The 23,242-nt window shown below is 29.0% G+C and overlaps 1 protein-coding gene across 12 annotated transcripts in view; it reads right to left on the bottom strand.

Moving 5' to 3' along the window:
* LOC107455003 (GMP synthase burgundy) overlaps positions 1 to 23,242 on the bottom strand; it is a 222,637-nt gene that overhangs the window by 9,652 nt on the left and 189,743 nt on the right. The window contains exons 1-8 of one of the 12 annotated variants that reach the window (XM_016072391.3): positions 16,651 to 16,784; positions 7,313 to 7,415; positions 7,138 to 7,229; positions 5,342 to 5,456; positions 4,327 to 4,424; positions 4,114 to 4,217; positions 1,341 to 1,534; positions 968 to 1,133 (exon numbers count right to left, since the gene is read on the bottom strand). In XM_016072391.3, coding sequence (XP_015927877.1) covers positions 968 to 1,133; positions 1,341 to 1,534; positions 4,114 to 4,217; positions 4,327 to 4,424; positions 5,342 to 5,456; positions 7,138 to 7,229; positions 7,313 to 7,402 — 859 coding nt within the window. In that variant the 5' untranslated portion in view covers positions 7,403 to 7,415; positions 16,651 to 16,784. Of the gene's footprint in view, positions 1 to 967; positions 1,134 to 1,340; positions 1,535 to 4,113; positions 4,218 to 4,326; positions 4,425 to 5,341; positions 5,457 to 7,137; positions 7,230 to 7,312; positions 7,416 to 8,885; positions 8,966 to 9,645; positions 9,666 to 10,068; positions 10,494 to 10,533; positions 10,900 to 10,999; positions 11,050 to 11,137; positions 11,175 to 15,144; positions 15,325 to 16,353; positions 16,785 to 23,242 lie in introns of those variants that run through there. The other 11 variants (XM_016072389.3, XM_071184010.1, XM_016072390.3 and 8 more) reach the window with 11 other exon arrangements.

Genomic DNA, 23,242 nt, shown 5'->3' on the forward strand with positions numbered 1-23,242 from the left:
TTTAATGCAAAAAAAAAAATTTTACTTTCAACAGTGCAAAATAAGATGATTATTTATCATTTTCTCTTAATTAAAGAAAAAGAAGATAGGCAGAAAATAAGATATTTATTTATTTTCGTACGAACTTCAGTAATGGCCTTTACAACCTTACTATGTTTTATGCGTGGTATTACTCCAGAGAGCTATACTGCAGTTAGTTTAGCTACTGGCAAGGTCACATCCATCCTGTACAAGCCAGTAACCAAAAGTCAATATCATCAAAATTAAGTGTAATATAAGAAGGTTATTAAAAAAAATTAAGTGCAAATTAATCAAATTAAAAATTGCAAAATTAGAATATTTAGGTTACATTTATAATATTGTCAATTAGAAATCCCTTTAAGATTGATGGTGTTCAGAATCTTATAACATAAAAATGCACTATTCTAAAATGCTAAAGATTTAAAAAATGAACTGAAAAATCTTTATATTAATCTTAAATATCCCAACATAATCAGAAACTCCAAAATGAAGAGCAGCATCTCTGAATATTTAATTGAAGTCAAATTACATTATAAGCTCCACATATTACCTAATAATAATATAATGCTGTGGTTCCAATCCATGGGCCACGAACGCTGCTCTGCTATTTGTGATGAAAATGTGCTGTTTGTGATGAATAATTTATATAATATCTGTCCACATATTTGTAAACATATTATTTGCTTATATATTTAGTAATTAGTACCTCAATTATTTTAAACACAAAATTGGACTGCACAACTATATAAGTATTCACTAATATTCAAAACTTTTTTTTTAATAATCTTGTTAAGCACGAATTAAATTTAATATTTAAAGTGTATTTATTAAAATTAAAAATGATAAAAATTATTTTTAGTTATGTTTGGGTAAACTGTTAAAAAGAACAATACCAAATATTAGATAAAACAAAAATATTTCAATGATAAATTTGACAAATAAATACCTCTCAATTTTAATCCCAATTTTTTTAAGGACAACTCTACTTGTATGCTTTCATTCTTTCTCATAAATCCATTATCTATATGAATAGCTATTACTTGATCTTCTTTCAGTGCTCGATTCAGCAAAGCAGCACACACAGTTGAGTCAACACCACCACTTACTAACATCTAAAACAAAATTATACAAATGTAAACAATAACTTTATGGTCTTACAATATAGAGAAATATTTAGAAAACTGATTGATTTTGTTAAGTAAAAATATTAATAAAAATTACATTTTACAAAAATTCTATTGAAATAACTAACATTGGTAGTGGATATGTATTAAATTTATAATTGATTAGGAGTTAAATAAAACAAAATGGGTACTTACTAGTACTTTATTTTTTCCAACAGTTTTCCTAATAAATTCAATGCACTCAGTTTCACGAGACTGCATAGTGAAATTTCCAGTCAAACCAACAATGTTATACAAGAAGTTTTTCATCATTAGTTTACCATTTGTGGTCAAATCTACTTCAGGATGAAATTGAACACCATAGATCTTGAGCTTTTCATTGGCAATAGCTAAAAGAAAACATTTCAAAATATAAATTAACATTTAGGTAGAAAAATACTATATACAAGTTGACACTAAATTTTTTATTTAAAAATAAAAAGATTAAAGTGTTAATATATATGTAAACTGACTTGCGTTTTTAGGATTTCCTTTATTAGACCTAAAATTAATCAATAAGTCTACAAGATAAACTAGATGCCAATGGTACTGGTATCCATTCAAAACATTTTCCCCAACTATCATCTGGAAGTTGCAAAATCTGAATTTTTTGGAGAAGTTGCCAAAGCAAGAATAAACAGATCATTTAAATGCTTGACTCCATCTCTTTGGTCAGATTTTCGTTTTAATCTGTGATCCCTTTTTTTTTTTGCCAATTGCAGACAACCTCCTGATTCTGTCTTAGTAAAACTAAGTAGGTCTTTACTATGGAATCGTCACAAAACGTTGTCTTGCAGTGGATTCCGCCCTACCACCACCGCTAGACAACAAGAAACGATTGCACAGGTAACCAAGAAACTATTGCATAAATTAGCAGAAAAAAAGGCATACAGTACAAAAAAAAAAAACATCTTTTAAGAAAATTTGCTATAGCTATGTTGCTTCAAGGATCAATTTGGCTAAAAGAGTTCTACATCTACGTAAGTTAAAGAAAGATCGGGAGAAAAGCCCTGAAGTGAAATCATCCTTAATCTCGCAGATTATCCTAGGCATAATGTGGTAGCTGCATTTCAAATGACGACTATGCACGACAGGCTTTAATAACCCTGCTTTCACGCTGTGCAGCAGCAAACTGGCAACTCTCCTCCTGCCTACCTCTAAAGGAAGAATCTATTTACTCCTGCTATTGGGAGGCTAGAGAACTTTTATTTAGTTTAACTGCTTTAGTGTTTCCTTTTATTGTTCAGTTTTATTTGTTCATATTTTGCTTGTCATAGGTTTTTGTTTGCATTATCTCCTTTCTTCCTTGTTTTCGAAAAAAGAACTGCATTCACTCTTATCTTGCTATATTAAAAATAAAAAAAAGTCTACAAGATGAACCAATTATACTGCTCTGCAAGACAATCCTCCCTGACACCATTCCACTTTTTAGATAAAATTGCTTCCAATTCCAAATATGAACATAATTTTCGACAAACAATCACACCAGATTTTATCTTTTTGACAATTTTATGGTTATGAATTAGATATGGATGAGAGAAAAGTGTTATTTCAGCTGCAAAAAATCATCTTAATAGAGATGAAAAGTTCTAAAACATGAAACTACTATAACAAGGAAGATATTTAAGGGGATTTTTCTTTTCTACTTCATTCTTAATAATGATTAACTTTGAAATTGATTTGGTAGAGAGGCAAAGGATAAACTTATCAATTGGATTATCGAATTCGTGGCCTATAAATTTCATCAAAGAGTGGTGTCCTCAAGAAATAGTAAGTAATAAGAATAATGGGGACCCTATTTGAATTTATCAGGTTATTCTACATGAGAATAAGCAAAAATTGTATCAAGGCTTAATTTTTCTATCTTTTTTTTAACTATGTCCATTAATTTTAAATAATGTGAAATAAAAAAGAAAAAGATGATATAATTACATTTATTTGACATTAATTTAATTATTTAATCCACATAAAATCTTTTAAATAGTCCTCACAAGATAAAAATTGTATAAAATAATTAATTACTGAAACACATCCCTAGCAATAATTTTACATTTGCCCCAGTTAGGCTATAAATTGGTTCAATATGGGGTCCTATATGAACATGCACAGAGGGATCAATATTGGAATATCTAGATTTTTTAACATTGGTCCTAAAAAGAACCAATATTAGCCTTTATGGGGACAATATAGGGCCTATTTTGGCTGGATAATGAAAATCAAATACCAGGTGAATCTGAAAATTCTATATAGGCCTATATTGCTTGTAAAGTGGCTGTAAATTATTGGATGAATCAGAAATTCCACACAGGGCCAGTATAAAAAAATAACGACTCTCTGAACCCTTATTGAACCCAAGGGCCCTATGTTATTTCGCTGATAGGGATATTTCATTACAGATTTTTGTATTTATAATAAATACTGTAAATATAATAAATAAATATGCCTTTATTTATATCAAGTATTATTAAATGAACTTAACAAATTGAAAATCAAAAATATAACTTTCAATACAATTATTAAAACTGTAGCATTTTTTTTCTTCTTTTCTTACAGGCTTTTTCCATTAATAATAAATATATTTCTGGTTTAAATACAAAAATGAAAAAAAGATTAAACATCATTTTCCATTGTATTGAATTTCTGAAATGTCCTTGCAATTTTAACCATTACTTAATTAATATTTTTTTTTTTTTTTTAGAATTAGAAAGAAAAGCAGAAAATAAATAACAGTAGTGTTAAACTAATTTTCTTGTGAAACTTAAATTTCTACTTTAACACTTTAGATAGTTATGATAATAAAGTGTAGTAAACCAAAGATCATTTCATAAAAGATAGTATGCATATTATGGAATTCTTGTTACGTGCATAAAAATGTTTTACATTCAACATAATTTTTTAAAAAATTATCTTTAGATAACTATAATCATACCTGCAATGTGGTTACCCGATTTTGCAGTCACTTTAAAGGTATCAGCAACTTTATCCGTACTATCTCCATGAGTTAATAAAACTAACTCTTCCTTTTCCAAACCTCTGAAAATGTTTCACAATTGTTATAAAGTTTGCCACATAATGAAAACAATGCAGATATTTTTAAAATACTAGAACAATAAAATTAGTTTTCAAAATAAAAAGTACTAACTTAAATAGAGCAGAAGTTGTGTCAACTTGAATAACAAATTGTCCATCTTCTCTGGAGTCTTTCTTTTGGACAGTTCCTCCATAATGTTTGTTGATCATCTAGATTTAAGGTATGAATTACTAATTTTTTTGTAAAATGTCTTAAATTTTTCAGTGAACTGAACTTTCATATTTATTCTCTTTGATGTAAAAAAATATATATATTTTATTGTCAAATATGTGGTTAGCTTTCCTTCAAAATATAAATAAGACTCATAATCGCACAAATAATTTCTGTAATTTCAAGGCTCATTAAAAAAAAAAGTGAAACTATTTCTTTTTATCAATTTAATTATCAATTTTAACTTCTAAGTATATTCGACTAATATATACCTATCTCTTTTTAATCTCTAAGTATATTCAACTAAGTATGTTCTTGAAACATAGATTCATAGTTGATTTTTCTACAGGCAGGTAACATTGAAGTCTAAATGTTACATATTATCAGAGGATGCTACTTTTAAGAAACTTTTATACTAAAAGAACAAATGATACTCTTTTCCTACTTCATAATCCTAAACATTTCATTACAAAAAAAAAAAAAAAAAAAATAATTTAGTTTTGGAAATTGTTTCTGTTCCAAGATTTTTCTGATTAGCTTTGAAAAATCTAGTTGTTTCTGCTAAAAAATGGCAAGTTCAGTTGCTTTAAGTTCAAAGCTAAGCATGTCCAAATTAATTAGTTTCAAAGCTGATTCAAGACCAGAGTTATCAATTTTAAAACCGATCTAAGCCAAGAATTATCAATCTTAAAATTGGAACAACTTCTGATTTAACAGCTTCAAATCTTACACCAAGTTCACAACGATCAATTCCAAAGTTAGACTGGTCCACGACAGTGAGTAAAATTCAAAACTGAAGTTTTTTTTTATCTTGTTCAAATTAATAAAATGTAGAAGAAGTAAACTTTAAACATTTTAATTAAATATTTAAAATTTAAACAGAAAAGAAACTTGAGCAATAAATTGAAAATTTTACCTGCATGCCATAACATATTCCTAAGATTGGTAAACCACATGTGAATATCTGTGGATCATGGCTGGAAGCCTCAGCAGCATTAACAGAACTTGGGCCTCCAGATATAATAATAGCCCTATGAAAAAGTTAAATAAAAAACATGATTACTAATATTTAAACAAATCTCAAGCTTGTTATGCTTTAAAAAAATTTTATTTTGTGCCTTCATATTCCTTTATTTTTTAAAATTTGTTTCAGATTTTCAGCAATTAGAATTCTGTTCATAAAATCTGAAATTCAAGTTTATCTTAATAAAGATTCAAAAACACAATAAAACTAATTCATTTAACAGGTAAATAAAAAATTCTGAATAATAGGGATTAAAAAATAAAGGAAATATGTTTATAGCTATATAGAGCAGTTAAATAAAAATAAAATTAGAATTGAAATAATTCCCTCTACAAACTTGTATAACAATTTAATTTTATATATTTATGTTATGCAATTGTGATTCTACATCATATTTTAAAGTAAATGTTTATAAAATAAAATATGCATATAAAAATCAGCCTCAAAATAATGTTTATAAAAATCTGCGTTTCATTTTTTCTTTTGTTAGAAATATTTAAAAATTAAAACCATTTTTTACCAGACAAATTTTTATATTTAATCATAAGCCACAAGGGAAAATAAAATTTTGGGAATAAGAAACATAAAAGTAACCTTAAATATATTATAACCTAAGAACACATTCAGAACAGAAGTATTAATAAAAAATAAAAAAAAATCAAATTATATTTTTATGAGGAATATTTTCAATATAAACTAGCAGCAAAAAGAAAGTCTAAACTATGCAAGCATATTTCAAAAATTTTCATCAATAAATTTGTCACCAAAATAAATTTTTTACCTTTCAAACACCCAAAACTAATTTTTGTATATTATTTATTTTGTTTTATTCAATTACATTCCATAATTTTAATATGACAGGATAAAAGTTTAAAATTGAAAATGAACATATCTTTTTTTATTTTTTTTATTACTTGCTGCTTTACCATAATAAAATCAAAAATTATCTGATTTACTTATTCTGCATTATGTTGCAATAGAATATTATGATTTAAATAACAATCTGTTTAGAGGAATTTTAAAAAAAGCATTGTCCACAATGGATATAATATTTTCTTCAATTATCATGTAAAACATAATTAATTTTATAATTAAAAATAATCTATGTATCATAATTAAGGTTCACACCAGCAATGAACATTTAATGATTCAATAGGACAATTTAGGTATTCATTTAGTTGTCCAAAAACTTAATATAGTAGACAAACTTGTGAGAAAAAGATGTCAAATTTTATAATTACAGGGTTGAATTACATAATTACATGGGAGTTCATGGTTGAATTTTCATTTCATTAAAGCAACCAATTTCAAGTATTTCTTCTTGAAACTGAAAAAACTTGGTACTTATCATCATATGAGGGACTGTTGAATGGATGAAATTTGATGCAAAAATTTTTTTTTTATGTTACGATTTAGTTAATTCCACATGTTTCAAGGCGACAAACTTGCCTACACATATGATTTTAGTGACATTTATAGAACATTTGGCAACAATTGTCGCCATACTGGCTTGAACCTTAGCATAACATTTTACTATCACCATTGCGATCAAAAAGAAATAAAATAAAAATCAAATGCAAAAAAATTAATATAGTTTCTTAACATATTTTTCCCCAAACTATTATCTTGAAAAATTTTATCATTATCAGTTTAAATATGACAAAAAATTATATTTAAACATTAATTACCTAAAGCCTTGAGAAAGAAGAGTTTCAGCAGGTGTATTTAGGGGAAGAATTTCTGTTTCGACCGCCAATTCTCTAACCCTGCGGTCAATGACCTAAATTTAAATAAATTCACATGGTTTAAAAGAGTTTAACGCATTTTAAAAAACCAACAATAAATTGAGAATATTTAACTCACTTTTCCATATTGGGCTCCAGCATCTAAGATGACAACTCTTTCAGAGTGGAAAGCTCCATTAACACAGTTTGCTGATTTTGAATCCTGCATGACGCAGCTCTCTCTAAAATAAAAAATAATAAAAACAACTTATAACTGATGAACAATGATTCTGCACACACAAATGAACTTTCCACTGACTCTGCATAGATAAATAAATAGGTAAGGCAAAATTACTCTGAAATAATTTAAATAAAATTTTTCTGAACTACTTATTTAACAGTTATATACTTTGTTACTTTTAATAATAATTAAAATACAATTGAATATCAGAGCACTTATATACTTATTTTGCATAATTTTTATGTCGTAATATAAATGTATTTCATTTTCTTTCAAATACTTTATTTTCCTTCTTCATCAAAAATATTTTCTTGAAGAAATCCAGCATTTTTCGCATTATAAACTGTTTTATTTTAATCAATTAACAGTCCTATAAAATTTATTAAATGCTTTATTTTCCTAACATATTATGAGCTATCGGAAAATAAATTGGACAAAAACCTAATACTAATATTCAACAATTTATCTATACTAGGCTTATGACAAAAAAATTTGGTTAAAACTATAAAATTAAACATTAATAAGAGGGGCCAGTTAAATATGGTTATCTTATTACTTTATCATAAAATTGAATTGCTTATATATTTAAAAAATAGTTTAAACACTGTACAAACCAAAAAGTTACCAATGCATAATCTGTAATATCACTAAAATAAAAATTTTGTACTGGCCACCTGTTCAATTGAGTGTTAGACAGTAATGCTAATTTATTGACAAAAATAGGTATATTCTGCCATTTTTGGCCGTGACAAAATTATAGTTGCGAACTTTAGGAATTTATTATCAGGCATCCTTACATATTTGGCCAAGAAAAATATTAATGCAACTTTATCCATTTTCACATACTCTAAACAGATTAATAGTTCATTTCTAGCTGTGAAATAAAAAATTTGAAAAATTAATAAAAAAAATTGAGGTATTTCCTAAGCTCTGAATAAGATGAATGGGAGGTATTTTCAGTACAAAAGAAAACAAACTATCACAATAACTGACCTACTATAATTTTGGTTAAAAAAAAAAATAATTATTCTTAAAAATCACCACTTGTAACAAAAAAGGGTTATCAGCAATATAGTAGGTCATTACAGTTATCAGTAGTAAAATCAAAGTTATCAACTGAAATTTACTATGATTTATAAAATAATTATTCAATTGCTTGATCCCAGTAAATTTTGTTTTGTCAGCATTACAGATTTAGGCCTATTTCAATTTTATTATTTTGATTCTCCATTTAACATTATCTTCCTTGATATGTTTATATAGTTTCAAATTTATTTTTAATTATTATGAGTTAAGTTGTAAAACTAACATTAATATTATCAAATTAATTATCAACATAACACAAAGCATGCAAAACACTGCACAGCCTAGCAATAATCTGGAAACACACCAGCTTGTTGATTTTTAATCTCTATAAATAAAAATAAAAAACAATTCATTTTTAAAATTAACCAAAAAAAAGTTAAAATACCTCTTAACTCAGACTCTATTTATCCAAGGCTAATCTAGTTATTTAATAAAAAAGTTTATTATTGGGCTTTTTTCCTAAAACTAAAAATATTTAAATAGTAAAAAGAAATAATAATAAAAATTTTAAAAAAATGAAAGTCATATATGTTCTTAAAAATTATTTCACATTTTACTATGTTCTGATATGAATAAATATAAAAACACATGATTTAATCATACATCATATTAATAAAACTAACATTCATTTTTGATAAGTTTACTCATAAAACAAATAACTTTGTTATTGCAGCTTTACCCCCTTTTCCTTAGGATCTTTTAGCAGTTAATTAAAACTCAGATGGTAACTTGAAATAAAAACTTGGATCATACCATCCACTTTTAAAAGTAACCAAGAAAAATTAAAAATACCTCTTAATTAAGACTCTGTTTAATCAAGGCTAATCTAGTTATTTAATAAAGAAAAAGTTTCAAAACAATACATAAAATAATGTTACTTAGAAAATTATAAGCTTCATTTTTCTAAAACTAAAGATACTTGAATAAACAAAAGAAATTTGATGACCATAATATTTATAATACAAAAAAAAAGGAAAACCATATACATTTTTAAAAATTATTTCTTATTTTACTGTACTCAAATATGAAGAAAAATAAAAAAACACATGAGCCAATCTAAAGATTCACATACATGAATAAAGCTTAAAATTCATTTTCGATAAGTTCACTCATGAACAAATAACTATATAATATTGCAACTTCACCCCATTTCTTAATGATCTTTTAAAATAGCAGTTAATTAGAGTCTAGAAAACTCAGATGGTGAAACACAAAGGTAACTTGAAATAAAAACTTAACATAATTAGAGAGTTGCAAAGTTTATAATATCGTAAAACTTTAGGATTATAATATTCTAATATTTTATGAAATATTAAATATGGGAAAGGGAATAGCAGCTTTTCTTTTCAAAATTAAAACTTCATAAATTATAGAGCAATGAATTATTACGTCGAAGAGCGTTAAAACTGGGGAGAATTAATATAACAATTTAAACAAATTAAGATCATTACATATTATTCTATTATAAATAACAGAGATATTAAAAAAATAACAGCTGCTACAATTAATATAATAGAAAGAATATATTCTGACAATTGTAATACATGTTTATCAGGCGTAAAACTTACAGCTTTGAGAACTAGAAATCATTAATAGAATAAAATTAGCGTAAATGTTAAATTTAAAAGCTTTCAAACAATTAAAAACCAGAGTGACATTAATTTCAATAGATTTAATAGAAATATCGTGTGTCAGGCACTTTTCAGTTGTGATGACAGGGTGCCTATCAATATAACCAGACCTGTTTTTTTTCTTCAGACCGTCTTTACTTTTCCAAAATTTCAAAAGTTTTGGCCTGCTGCTGCGACATGCCGGCCACATAAAATTCTTTGCAGTCTGATACCAAAATTACTTCATTAAAATTCTGTTCATTAAATATATTATTTAACACTACACAGAAAATGCATTTACTTGAAACCACACAGACCGAGTCTGACATTGTGTTGCCAAACATAGCTTGGCGAATAAGCACAAAATAAACAGTTTTCTTTTGCAAAAGAGAAAAAAAAGAAAAAATAATTATGTTTGTTTACCGTATTGTAGTACATATTTTGCTTTCCCAATCCATCAAAATTCTGAACAAAATTTATGAATCTCAATGGGAGTTTAGAATACATAAACAAAAGTAAATTCTGAAAAAACTTAATACAAACATTTTAACGTGACTTTCACGCTTTCTTGCTGCCGATACGCTAAACACAGGCTCGAGGTAAAAAATTAAGAAAAACAAAACATTCTGGCATTTTTACACTGTTGATAAAATTTAGATTTAACTTTTGTTCACCCAAAAACTTTAATACATGAGTAATAAATCAGCTCCGAGCTTTATTATAAACGACGCATATTTTTAAATTCAGCATTATTAACGCCTTCAGCGCCCCGACGAGCCGAATTCAAGTAGTTAGCTGAACGGTCTTAAATCAAGAATAATAATTGTACAGAAGCAAAACGTGAACGTCATATTAAAAACCGATATAAAAGGTCTTTTTTATTTTTTACTTGTTCCTGATAAGATCTGGGGTGAAAATTGCCATATTGTTAGCATCGCCTGAGGGGGTTAACTTCCTTTGCCCCTTACTGTCTTGCTGGATTATTATTGTTTCTACAAAAAGACTATAATCTTCAAAAAATGTATACCTGATCATCAGCGAAGAACAGGATAGTTTCTTAGACAATGGTAACTATTTAAATTCGTAGTTGAGCGGTGGCGTTGCTAGCGGAGGGCAGGAAGGGACATTTATCCCCGGAGGCAGATTTAAAGGAGCGCCAAATTTATGGAAAGGAAACTCCAGACCGAAGTGTTTTTCTTCTTGAAATACGTACTCCCAATTTCTTATGCTAATTACGATATACATCCCATAGCTTCCAAAATTTTTATTCGATTTATCTGAAAATTGAACAGGATCATCTCTAAAGTTATTTTATTTTACAACCGGCGTTGAGCTTTGAACCCAACCCAGAATACAAGGGAACTCCTGAATCATGCAGTGGGACAAATTAGCCTTCGTGGAGGACTTTTTGAAGGAAATAACCAACTTTTGAGTTACATGGAGATGAAAGCCTCATATGGTTAGCCCGACGGCAAAAGGATTTCAACCCATAACTTGTGCTCCATTAAGAATATTTTACGTCAGCACAGTGGTTGGTGCAAAACGAAAGCAGAATTCGTATCTATGAGCTATCGTTGAGATTCGAACCGGACTCACCTCAATGGGAGGCGAGTGCTTCGTCCCTTGACTAGCCGCGGCTTACGTTTTTTTTAATTACTTATATTTTTAACAAACTGACAAATCAGTCAATCAAAAATAATAAATGCGATTGAAAATAAATAAGAGTCATGAAAACTATAATAATAACATACTTTCATTAAATTTGAACCAAATCGTATGAAATTATCGAGATATGTTTTAAAAAACATTAAAGTTTCAAAATCTTATTCAAAGCTAAGCAATGCATATTGCAATGTCAAGTACGACGAATTTCAGTTCTTACGTATTTAAAACTTAAAATGATTCCGAAAAGCCCTTTTAAATCTGAGATCATATTGCAGGAGGGCAGAAAAACTGAGTGTGCCCCAAAGTGATGAGAACCCTTGCTAGAATCAGATTGGTAGAAAATATTTACCATAAAAAAAACTCGCCAATTAGGTTTTAGTCCGCATGCGATTTTTTTTGCAAGTAAAGAAATAAAGGCAATGAGAATGCTCCTTTGTGAAAAGCTTACACTGTACATTGAACAAAAAAAATTTAATAATAATAAATAAATGATAAGATAGAAATAAATAATAAAAAAAGAAAAACGGACCATCCCTGATAACTTTTGATACATTGATCGGATCTTCTTGTTCTAGGATTCAATAATGATAGGGGTGACTTTAAATATACTAATTGATTAATGCAGACAATATTTTAAGCTACGAAATCAGACACGAGAACGTCATAAGTTAAATTGTTAATGAACATGAAGTTAATTAAATACAGTGCTGTATCACACATCAAATTTATTAAAATATATAAATTCTCTCTACATCTTTTACTTAACATAGATTTATTATTTGTTGATGTATTTTATTGTAATCGAGATATATTTTTGTTTTGTCTACTTGGCAACTTGAATGCATAATTAGTTTGTTTTCGTGCCTGTCTTTTTGATAATTTAGAAATCTATAGTAAAAGAATTGAAATCTTTGAGAAAGAGAATAAAATCTGTCACTTAAAAGAAGTAATACTTAACGTGATTGGCCTACTCGAAATAAAATGGAAAGAATAGTTGATAGCGTAAACAAATGCCACATTTAAACAACCAACCAGGATCAAGACAGCCACACTACGTCACTTGCAGGTATCCCATTGACAAAACACAAAATTTGAGTGAATAGTTAAATAATTCCTGAAAAATACATACGAATTCTTTTTAACTAGTAGTTTTAAAAAATTCGTACAGTTAAAATTCGATTTTTCAGGAAATATTTGACTGATTTTGCTTTTGATTTGATTTTGATTTACAAAATTAAATTATTTAAAATTATGTAAAAAAACTGTATATCTCACAGATAAATTTTTTTTTTTTTACTATTATTAAATATTTTAATAAAGAATAATTAGTTAAAGTTATTTTTTGTATGGAATTAACTTTGGAAAAAAGAATTTTTTTATTGTGTAAAAAAATTTTTTATTAGCTTTTTATAAGTTTTCGAGATATAGCAAAATACGCAAAAAGTAAAATTAGCATTAAGAGGTTCAAACTTGAAACCAATCTTCTGCCTCAATTATCGGCACCGTATTTCCCAAATAACGGCCACCCCTATATTTTGGGGGTCAGAAACCCAAATCCATAATTAAAAAAAAAGGTATGTTTATTCAAAGAAAGTACGTTTTTGTGTCTGATTTTCGAGAATGCGCTAAGAGTAAAATTAAAATTAAGGCGTCCAAACTTTGGAACGCTCTCCTGACCAAACTATTGGGACTACATATCTCATGTTGCGGCTATCCCCTATATTTTGGGGACTAGAAATCAGAATCCGTCGAAAAAATAGTATGTTTATTTAAAGAAAGTATATATTTGTGCCTGATTTTTTAACTTAAAATATTGTCTGCTCTAAGTAATTGGCATTTTTGAGGTCACCCCCTGAACCGTTGAAATTGACTCCTATAACTTCTTTCATCAAAAATATGTTGGCGTGAATGAACACGTGCCTCCAAATTAGAAATTAGGGAATGCTGGATCCGCATGCAATTGGTACATCACTCTCTATTCGCCAAATCTCTAAATCCTGATTGTGCATGTAGTTAACAAGAAAAGAGTTTCATACCTTTTAGCCTCCTTTTTATGCTCGTTGGTACTTTATTTACGTCGAACTGGATTTGCACTATGGGCTATTGGCGACGGTCTGGAATATATACCCGAGGATGATCCGAAGACATGTCATCACAATTTTATGTGGCCATTTCATCAATTTAGACATAGATCTGAAGGGGAAGAACATTTTCTCCAGATTCCCGTACCCATGGTACTGCTTAGCGACCGACCATAGGACTTTCGATTTTACAGGTTTTACGATCACGTATATCGCCTGTGCTCGGTAGGTCTTAGCGGAATCGTAGATCGAACCCTGTCCTCTCCGAATCGGAGCCCGATTCTTTCTCCACTGCCCTTTTATGCTCGTATAAAAGAAAACATACAGAATCGTTTCACTTTAAGTGCTTACATTACTTTGTGATCTGTAAGATACTATGTTAGGATTATGGGTTTCATACAACAAATTTTATTTACATAAATAAAACTATTTTTGTATTCAAAAGGTAAAAAAGGAAGTATCAGCTCATTTTTTTCCTTTTCCTTACCATTGAATTTAATTTATGCTAGATCGATGCACATTGCATTGAAGCAACCATATTTTTTTTTATAGAACCCTTTTTATAACCGTTGTTGAACAGCCGACCCAATTTTTGGGTTTACGATTAATAATGTTCAACTGCGTAGCTTTGTAATTTTGAATCCAATCCAGAAGACAAGGGAACTCCTGGATCAAGTATTGGGAGAAATTTGCCTTCATAAAGGACTTTTTTTTGGTGGAACTAACCCGCATTTGCGTTACATGGAGAGGAAGGCCACGAGAAACTCCTACGGTTAGCCTGAAGGCAAGGGGACTCTAACCCATGATCCGTCTACCACTGAGGATATTTCACGTCAGCACTGTGGCAGATGCAAGCCGGATGCGGAATTCGTATCGACCAGTCATCGCTGGGATCAAACCCCGGTTCACCGAATTGGAAAGCGAACTCTCTATCCCCTGAACCATCGCGGCTCAAGCAACCATATTTATTGAAGCAACGGTTACTAACGCAAGCATGATGACAATACAAACATACCTTTATAATAGAGGTAATATTTAATTGGTATCAAACGCCGTTATAAATTACCAGAGGCAATTATGGTAGAATTACAGCGTGCTTTTAAGAAAAAGTGCCTGTTAGCTATTAGAAAATCTTTGATAAATATTAGTTATATTGTTTTATTTAAATAATTAGGACAACAATATAGGAATGGAGATGCCAGTTATTAGCTATGTCTAACTCCAAAGAAAATTATTAATTAATACATAATTGCAATTACCAACTTTTACAATAAACGCAATGGGATACCTGCAGGTGACATAGTGTGGGTATCTCGATCCTGATTGGTTGTTGAAACTTGGCATTTGCTTACGTTAGCAACTATTCTTATCATTCTATTTTAAGTAAGCCTAGCCCGTCAAGTATAAATTCTTTTCCTAAGTGACACATTCTACATTCTTTCACAAAGATTTCAATTCTTTCACTATATATTTCTCACTTAACACAGAGACAGACAGGAAGCCCATGTAGAACATAAACAAACTAATTATGCATCGTAGTTGCCACCCAAAAAGAGAATAAATATAAGGAGAACAAAATGTTTTGGGTTGGATTTTTTTTTTTATAGTAATGTTCTAGTTAATTCTTACTTAATTTTAATACATAACATATTATTGAGACAAAAGTGACGTCGATATTAATTGGTTAATCATCACATTGAATGATGAATTAGTTATATTAATTATAATTTTCATTGATATTTTTTGCCCAACTTCGTTCCTCAACAAAATAGAATTTTCAAAACTTTTATAAGGAGAACGAAATATTTTAAATTATATATATATTAGTAATGTAGTGGTAAATTCCTCTTTCAATATTAATATATAACATATTATTGAACCAAATTTGACTTGGATATTAATAGGTAAATCATTGTATTGCATAATGAATTAATTATATTTTTTATAATTTTGGCCGAAATTTTTTCATTCCTTCTCAAAAACGAATTTTGAAAATTTTTACAGAGAAAAAAATTTTTGAAGTTGTTTTTTTTTTAGTAATATTCCAGTTAATTTTTTATTTAATATTAATATACAATAATATATGACATATATTATTGAAACAAATTTGACTTGTATATTAATAGATTAACCATCCTATTGTATCATAAAATAATTATAATTTCTATTGAAATTTTAAAATATTTTTAATTCCTCCTCAAAAACAAGTTTTTAAGATTTATATGAAGAGAACAAAATGTTACAGGTTGGATTTTTTTAGTAATGTACTAGTTAGTTTCTTATTTGTTATAAATAACATATTATTGAAACAAGTTTGACTTGGGTGTTAATAGGTTAATTATTTTATTGTATAATACATTAATTATAACTTTGATTGAAATTTGTAAGTCATATTCATCACATTATCATAAATAAAATTTCGCAATTTTAATGCAAGGAATTTTTTAAATAAAAATGTACGAAAATATGCGACATTAAAAATAAATATGCGACTTACTTTAACCAATTCATGGTGTAAGAAATTTAAATTAACTGAATGATAGCTAGTCTATCCAAGTACTTTGAAGACTGATGATAAGAAAGTGTTTTACAAAAATTAAACAATTGCATTTTTACCAGTCATAAATTATTTTGAAAAATTATTTATGACGGCAATTCTTTTACAGTATTTTATTCCCCATCATAAATTATTTTTTAAAAATACTGTGAAAAAGATTTTGCTTTATCACATTCTAAATACAAAATTAAATAAACTAATAAAACAATATTAAAGAAAAAACTTTACATGACTTACTTTAACCAGTTGAAGAGGTAAAAGATTTTTAGTTAACTGAATGTTAGCTAGTCTATCTGAGCACCTTGAAGATTGATGATAAGACCTTATCTTTTACAAAAATTGAACAATTGCAGTTTTACTCAGCTGATAAAAATAATCAGAAAGCTGTTTATCACTTGTAGCATTTAAGATGAGTTGGTGTGTACACTTAAATTTAAATGAGATAATGCTTTTGAATGTACACGCATGGCAAAATAGTAATTATAATTGCTAAATTTAAAATAAAAATAATTAATTTGGTTATTACATTTAGGATTATTTTATAGCTGTGAATTTTTGAAGGGGAAAATATAACTTTATGGCAGTGGAAAATCGCAAATTTGTTTTATCCGGTAGCATTATCGGATCCTTTTGATTCCAATTTATCGTAGTGTCTGTTTCGTTTTAATTCAAATTTGTCGTAGCGCTTGTTCGCTTTGATTCAATTTATCGCAGTGTCTGTTCGCTTCGATTCCAATTTATCGTAGCGCCTATCAGTTTTTAGTGCAATTTATCGTCTTGGTAATTTACTAGATCATTATTCTGAAAACCTCATAATTTTTACGATTGTAAAATATAATTTTTATATAGTTATAGTTAAAAATTAATTTTTTGCAACTGCATTTTAATATAGTGTAATAAGCAGTACTCATTATGCACGGGATGTTCCTTAATCACAACCTTTAATGTATATTTTCATAATTCTTGTAAAAAAGTACATTAATATTGAAAAGAGAAAAAAAAAGCGAAGTTTTTCAAATCGCTAATAGGAAAAGAAGTATAAAAAAACATCAAAATTGTTTTGTTGCTAGAGAAAAAAAGGGAAAATAATAAGTTTAGAAAAGATGGATTATGAAACTATTAGAGAAAAAAAAACATAAAAAGGTGAGAAGGAGACAACGGAATTATTGAACTATTATTACGTAACTTTGTTAAAATAAAGTGACTATAAATTTATTATTCAAAACACCTCCAAGTTTCCTCTGGCAATTAAACAGGTTTTGATGCTTTTTCTTTCAGCAATCTTCAATAGTGATCTGTCAGCTTTCGACAGCTGTTTTGTTTTATCCTCGTTTAAATATTAATTCGCAAACTTTAATATGTGTATTCTATTTGACAAGGATTCTAAAAGTATATATTAAAGGTGATGATAAAGGAACACCCTTTATATTTAAAATATTTCACGGCAGGATATTTTGAAAATCCCATTTACAGTTTCAATGATGAAAACTAATTATAATTTAAATGTTTAACGATGGATATTTTTGCGCATAAAAAAATACCTCCTAGGAACGCCATGGATTCAGAACATTGCTGCCAATTGTAGTAGGGGTTATGGAGAGCCGCGAAGCAGTGAATTCGTGAAGACAAACCAAATGTCCTTTTCAGGCGAGGAGTAAATTTTTTGAAAATTAGTTCGTTTTTTTTTTTTTTTTAAATGTGAAGTGAACCGGGTTTGTATCGTAGCGATGGCTGGTCGCTACGAATTCCGTATCCGGCTGGCACCGACCACAGTGCTGACGTAAAATATCCTCAGTGGTAGACGGATCATGGGTTAGAGTCCCCTTGCCGACAGGAAAACCGTGGAAGGTTTTCGCGGTTTTTCTCTCCATGTAACGCAAATGCGAGTTAGTTCCATCAAATGATCATCTACGAAGGCAAATTTCTCTCCCAATATTTCATCCCGGAGTTCCCTTGTCTTCTGGATTGGGTTCAAAATTACAAGGTTACGGAATTGAACACTAGTAGTCGTAAATCCAAAAAATTGCGTCGGCTGTTCATCGACGGTTATAAAATAAAATGAAATATGCGAGTTATTTCAAATTCAAAGCAATGTAGAGAGAGCAAAACTAAAAACGAAACCTATAGTTTAGTTAAGAAATAAAACACAAAAGTGTTACGTCTGTGAATTAACACCATCAAAATATGTTGGAACATCACAAATCTGACAACATAATGCTCCTCATAGTTTAGTTAGGAGAGTGGTCCACAATTCGATCCTCTAAACCAGGGGTTTCCAACTTACATGAGGCCGGGGGGCCACAATTAAAAACACAAATCAAATGGCGGGCTGCAACTTTATCAAAATTTTATGTAGGACTCTTTTATGTTTGAAGGAACATTAAATATTACTGTCAGATTTTTAACCAAGTTGTACAAAACAAAAGTATTGAATTACAAATTAAAATAAGAAGTAGATTTTAAAAAATATTTAATTGCATATTAAAAAGTTCGGGCTACAATAACTTTAATGTTCACCTATGCATTAAACAATTAATGTGCAACAGATATCTAATTGTTAAGATATAAAACTTAAAAAAGGTTAGTATTAAAACTTACATAGTAGCACACAAAATATTCAATGAGAAAATTGAGGTTTGTCTGCTGCAACCACCAGAGAATAGATATTTACATTTAAAATTTACAAATGTGTGTGTAAATATTTTCGTCCTAAATGAGTGGTTTCAAAAAGTTAAATCGGAGAATTTCTTCAAGAAAATTTCTGATACACGCATGCTAAATTATATTCACAAAATACGAAAAAANGAATTGCGATGTTTCATCTTTTTAGTTCGCGGGCCACAAAAAAAAAAAGCCTCGCGGGCCGCCAGTTGGAAACCATTGCTCTAAACTGATTCATGATCACATAAATGAGATCGTCAGATTCTTCCACCTTGGGCCATGGTATCTTATATAAAACGAGCGTTTCTGACTCTAAGCTGCCCAAGAACACACGAACGTGATTTCAATACGGTGCTCTCGTATTAGTATGAAACTCGGAGTTGTGGCCCTGGGAAAGCGCTTCTTTCTTCATTCGCTGGTCTTGAAGGGGTTAATATTAATTTCCCTTTTAGCGTATTTTACCATATCTCTGAAACCATTGAAGATATTCAGGGGATAGATCGCCACCTAATGTAGGTGACCCAGGTGCGAATCCCAGAGGTGGCTGATTGATACGAATTCTGCTCCCACCTCGCATTGACTACTGTGCCGACATAAAATATCCTCAATGGTAGATGGATCATGGGTCAGAGTCCCATTACCGTCGGGCTAACTATGGAAGGTTCTCCTCTCCATGTAACGTAAGTGTGTGTTAGTTACACCAAAAAATTCTCCACGAAGGCTAGTTTGTTCCAATGCTTGAGCGATGCCTGGTCGATACGAATTTTGCACCCGGCTCGCGCCGATAACAGTGCTGACGTAAAATATCCTCAGTGGTAGACGGATAAGTTATAGTCACCTTGCCATCAGGTTAACTGTGGGAAGTTCTCGTGATTTTCCTCTCCGTGTAACGGAAATGCGGGTTAGTTCCATCAAAAAGTCCTCCACGAAGGAAAATTCTCTCAATAGTTGATCCACGAGTTCCTTTGTCTTCTAGATTGGGTCGAAAATTAATAGGCTACGACGATGAACATTAGTAGTCGTAAACCCCAAACTAGGTCAGCTGTTCAACGACGGTTATAAAATAAAACAAAAAATGCTTGATCTGGGAGTTTCCTTGTCTTCTGAGTTTGGTTCAAAATTACAAGGCTACGGGGTCGAACATTGGTAGTTATAAACTCAGAATTGTGTCGGATGTTCAACATGGGTTATAAACTTATTGAAAAAGAAAAAAAAAGGAGACATATTATTATAAAATTAAACGATAATTTTCGTGCTTACTTTCACTCATAACTTTTAAAGACTAATTATTATTTTTTAAATAACAATAATATTTTATTTATAAGACATCCAAAAAGACTACTTAAAAAATAACCTTTTCATAGAATCAAAATAAACAAGAAAAACGTATCAATACAAGACCAAAAGGTTGACAAAATAGGAACAAGGAGCTAACAGGAACAGGAGCAAATAAAAACAAGAAAAAATCTAGATTTGTACTGCCAAGGAGTGTCCTCATACAGGCAGTTAGAAAAAAATTTATACTTAAACATTAAGCACAAGGTAAAAATATTATATTATAACTATATTATAACGAAAAAATTTAACAGTTATAAGCTGATGAGCTATACAAATATTTGTTATTAAAATTTATAATAATCGAAGATTCTTGAATAACACGAAATAGAAATTTTTACATAATTTTAAACTAAATAATTTTAAATGACGGAATCTGAAATTCGAACGAAATCGGATAAATATTTTTTAAATATAAAGGATNAGTGGCGTAGCGAGCTTAACTCGCGCCCGGGGCACAATATCCTTTTAGCGCCCCCCCCCCTTCCATTCGAAAACCATATAATATTATATGTAAAATATACTCGCAAATTNGGATAAATATTTTTTAACTAGTAAATTTTAAAAAGAAGTCAGATTTTGAAATCTTTATTTCTTTTAAAAGTAATTTTCGATCGATATGCATGATAACGCTTAGCAAGGAAAATTTTTTTTTTCACTGGTTTAAAAATTTTTAAGGTATTTTTTATAAGCTTGTAGACTAAAACCGCATTCAGTTTTTTATACATTGCATTGCAGTCCATGCAACTGATTTATACCTTTGCGTATATTTAAATGAGATAAAGAAGCAAACAATAGTTTAATTTTAAAAAAAATATATACATGACATTTTTTTAAAAAATAAACTAATTTGTTTTAGACATGTGACGTAGAATGGGTATTTATTATCATGAAATAGGTATCTATTAGGAAATATCAAAAGAGATAAAACAGAGATTAAAGATGTAAAGACATCCGATTTTATCAACATTTGTTCTCAAGCCTCACAAAGATAAAAAAAAGAATGTTGTTGAGCTGAGGATTTCTTAATTGGAATGGGTTATCATCAATAAAATTGTTGTAATACCGCGCTCTTGTAAGTTTTGCAATATTTAAAGAGAATCAAAACGATTTTGAAAAAAAAAAACGAATACATTAAAGGTAAAAAAGAAAAAAGTAAATCCCTTCTATTTCATAACTAATCAAAGATAACAAATCGAACGACCCTATTTTTTTACAAAACTATGAGCTTTCCTCATCTATTTCACAATTGTTTCGCATTCATCATTGTTTATCATTAAATCCTGATATTTACCATGGAAAATAAATTACTTTTGTTCAATTTAGTAAAATTTTTAAGCAACAAAGTTCTGCGTGTAAAATAGATTTATCAAACTAAGAACATTTCGCTAATAATAATTTTTTTAAAATATATATTATCTAATTACAACTTTTATTTAATGCAGTTCATACGTCGTACGCCTCATCTTTTATGTAATTCTGAATAAATTTATAGATGAACTCATTTTCGTTGTCAACGTTCTCTCCGTCATATGGAGTAATAATAAATAAAAAAATTTCACTTTTTCCGATGGTCAGGACTCAAACCAATGATTTAACTACAAAGGAAAGTTTTTGTCAGCAGTGTGATTTTATGGAAACTAAAATTTAATTTCTGGTAACAAACAAAATCTGTCATAACTGAAAAAAAAAATGAATAGTACTGATAATCGATATTCTACATTGATGCCAACTTGTTTAAAACAAAAATAGGAATACAAAGCATAAGCCAATCAGAGGTAATTATGACACAAAGTGAAAAACAAAATATCGATACCAAAATATCACTTTATAAATCATATACGTTTCATATTTAATATAATTTTTTGAGTTAACAGTTTTAATTAAATTACTTACTATTGATGAATATATCTTTATAGTAACTAATTCAAGAAAAAACTTACAAAAATCGCGTGAATATGAATTGTAATACTGGATTTTAAAATCGCGCCAATATGAATTGCGATGTTTCATCTTCAAAAAGGGTGAATATGGTCTTGATATGTGCGGAATTCTGAGGTATTCCCGGAAAAAATGACCTGCCCTGAGTTGAAAGAAAATTGACTTGAACGAAAAGGCTCTAGAATACCGAAAAATCGGATTATTTTGATCTAAAATCGTATTTATGGAACAAGGCTAAAAAATCGGAACAAATATGATTTAATCAGAACAGTTGGCAGCCATCTCTCAAGAAGAGGGCATAATTTTAGTACAAACTTTATTTACCTTAATTTTTTTTTTTTAAGTATAAGTAATGTCTTCCATTCCGCAAATAGACCTACTAATACTCTCAACACATCTGAGTTAATAGATATATTTTTTCTCTGTTGGTTTTGGAATCATAATAAATTTTTTAAAAGTGTTAACGCATTGATCGACTGATCTGTAAAAGCAATTATACGGTGAAACCTCTCGGGAGCGACCACATTGTTCCACAGTAAAATGGTCATCAAAGGTGGTTGGTGATTCTTTCTTAGAGGTTACTTCGATTAACTTCGAAAAGTTATTGAAGGTATATGATTTTTCACAAACGATTTTAATTTCAATCAGTGTCATTTTCTTTGTGCGGAAATGCCACTTGTGTTGGCATGGAAACTAATAAAATTTAGCCTCAACAAAAATTATCCCTACTGATGCGATTATGAGGTAAAAACAAATTGACCAATTATGAATGAGAGAACTATTTTAAATAAAGAAACAATTATGTTTTTTTGTTTAAATTTGCATTTAATTTTATATCATAAGAAGAGAAGAGGTTTGCTTGCTTTTTTCTAAAATAACTTTTTTTTTTTAA

The sequence above is a fragment of the Parasteatoda tepidariorum genome, chromosome 8 (assembly GCF_043381705.1).
Source record: "Parasteatoda tepidariorum isolate YZ-2023 chromosome 8, CAS_Ptep_4.0, whole genome shotgun sequence".
Classification (NCBI taxonomy): domain Eukaryota; kingdom Metazoa; phylum Arthropoda; class Arachnida; order Araneae; family Theridiidae; genus Parasteatoda; species Parasteatoda tepidariorum.